The 2372-nt window shown below is 55.1% G+C and overlaps 1 protein-coding gene across 1 annotated transcript in view; it reads right to left on the bottom strand.

Moving 5' to 3' along the window:
* Window positions 1–1808: 1808 nt before the first annotated feature.
* Window positions 1809–2372, bottom strand: part of KDELR1 (KDEL endoplasmic reticulum protein retention receptor 1) — a 17811-nt gene continuing 17247 nt past the window's right edge. Inside the window, exon 4 of the mRNA XM_045292645.1 lies at window positions 1809–1964. Within this exon, the coding sequence (XP_045148580.1) occupies window positions 1809–1964 (156 nt within the window). The remainder of the gene's footprint in view (window positions 1965–2372) is intronic.

Genomic DNA, 2372 nt, shown 5'->3' with positions numbered 1-2372 from the left:
GCCACCCCAAGAATCTGGAAAGTTCTGTGAGGGTCTCTGCAGTCTCCTCCCCAGGGAGCAGCTGAGCATCTTAGGGGACTCAATCTCTCATATCCCCGTGTCTTCCCAACTTCTGGTTGCCCAAGGATGATTGATGGGGAGAAAGCAGAAGCAAAGAAGAGGGGCTGGGGAGAACTCCCACCCTCAGTCCTGCTCTAACAGAACCACCACACGCTGGCTAACAAAAAAACTCATCTCTCACGGTTGAGAAGGCTCTCAAACTCATTGCCATCCAGTGGACTCATTGTGACCCTAGAGGACAGAGTTGAACTGCCCCTGTGCGTTTCTCCAAGGCTGGCAATCTCTAGAGTAGAAAGCCTCATCTTCTTCCCAAGAAACAGCTAGTGGCTTCGAACTGCTGGCCCTGAGACTAGCAGCCCAAAGCATAACCCACTATGCCACCAGGGTCCTTGTTAAGGAGGCTGGAAGTGTGAATTCCAGTCACCTGTGCTGGGGGAAGGCTTCCGCTCTCTTCGTTGGCTCTGTATCTCTTTAGCTTCGGTTCCTGGGCGCGTGGCCTGGTGTCTCTTCCCCCAGCTCCTTTCAAAACCAAACCAAAACTCCTGCCATCAGCTTGATGCCCACTGACAGCAACCTGTACAGGACAGGGTAGAACTGCCCCTGTACAGGGCTTCCCCAGACCAGAGAACTCTTTACAGAGTAGAAAGCCTCATCGCTCTCCTGAGGAAGGGATGGCGAATTTGAACTGATGCCCTTGTGGTTAACAAGCAGCCCCACTATGCCATCAGGGCCCCAGCGCCTCGTATAGCAGGTAAAAGATTGACTTTGGACACCCCTTCCAAACCCTGCCCCATTAACACGACTAAGACACCTGTGGTGATTAGATTTTATGCGACTTGCTGACAACTGTGTGGAGGTAGGGGTAGGGGTGTCCAATCTATCAGGCAGGCTGGTGATGTTTAGGGGGTGGGGGGTGTTTTTATGAGACTCTAGGAACTTCTCTCACTCTGGCATTGCCATCCCTCCTTGCTGGGATTCTGTCTGCCTCCAGGGGTGGCCCCACGGGCTCCAGACCCTGAGTCCTATCCTGCCCACAATGACCTAAGACTCATGGGCCTCTGCACCCAGTGGCCTGTGATCCCCCTTGCTTTCTGCTTCACAGGCCTGCAGCTACTTGAGTCTAAAAAAGCGCTCAGCCAGCCTTGGACTTGAGTTGGATTGGGCCGGGACACCCTGACACCAGTTTGTTTCTCTAGACAATCCAGCCTCACACAGCAACCCATGTTCCTAATGCGGCTGTACCCACAGGCCCAAAGGTTAGGATTTACAGCGCCTGATTTTTGCAGGGACAAGGAACCCTGGTGACATAGTGGTTTGCGTGTTGGGCTGCTAGTCACAAGGTCAGCAGTTTGAACCCACCAGCTGCTCTGACAGAGACGAGGCTGTCTGCTCTGGGAAAGACACGCAGCCTCAGAAGCCCACAGGAGCACTGCCCTGGACTCACTACGAGTCAGAATCAACTCGATGGCAGTGAGATTTGGGAAGGGGGGTGGGGGGCGGACACAGAGATCAGTCTTTAATACCCCCCACCCCCCCTCCCGAAACACCAAGAGATCAGACTAGGTGTAGTGAAAGAGAGGCGTTGTTTTCCTGTTTTATTTCAAGAGAACAAAGAATCAATTGTCAACTTTGTACAAAAACCTGGTGTCAGTGGTGGTGATCCTGGGCTGGCGCCTTCCCCTCCCACCAATATGCCAAATTAAAAAAATCAGGATGAGGCCCACATGCCCAAACTCTGAACGAAATCACTATGAAAAAGCCGGGGCCCCTTCCGGGGCCTCCAGACTCCTCCCTGTCCCCAAGCCAGGAGGGGCCTGGGCCAGGGCTGTGCTCACGGCCAGCGAGGCCACACTGGGGCGCGGGTAGACTGAGTGTTCGGCACCCACTGGGGGCGGGGGAGGAGTCTGGAAGACAGTCAAGAGAAAAAGATGCCCTCTGGCCTGGGTGCAGGCTCATGGATCCTGCGGGAAACGTTTATAAAAAACCAGGGCCCAGGCGGTCGCCAGAGGAGTCGTCGGAATCAAAAAAACCTAAGTCGTGGAAAGATTGTGTTGTGGCTCTTGTTTTCTTCTCAGAAGGCAAAGAACTACAAACGGCGGCTCCAAGACCTGGGTCCTTCACCTGCCCTGCCCCTGGAAGCCCTGCAGGAGAGGATGGGCGCCGGGAGAGGCTGGTTCTTTAAAAAGTCACCCCGGTGGGTGGGTGGGCGGACGAGCTGGCGGCTGCCCTGCCTTCTCCAGGCCGAGGTCCAGTCCGGGAGAGGGGCTGCGGCGGCTATGCGGGCAAGCTCAGCTTCTTCCCCTTCAGGACTG

This window comes from Echinops telfairi, unplaced genomic scaffold, assembly GCF_000313985.2.
Source record: "Echinops telfairi isolate 266 unplaced genomic scaffold, ASM31398v2 ScPeMD7_655;HRSCAF=1070, whole genome shotgun sequence".
Taxonomy (NCBI): Eukaryota; Metazoa; Chordata; class Mammalia; order Afrosoricida; family Tenrecidae; genus Echinops; species Echinops telfairi.
This window is presented reverse-complemented; position numbering and strand designations above follow the sequence as displayed.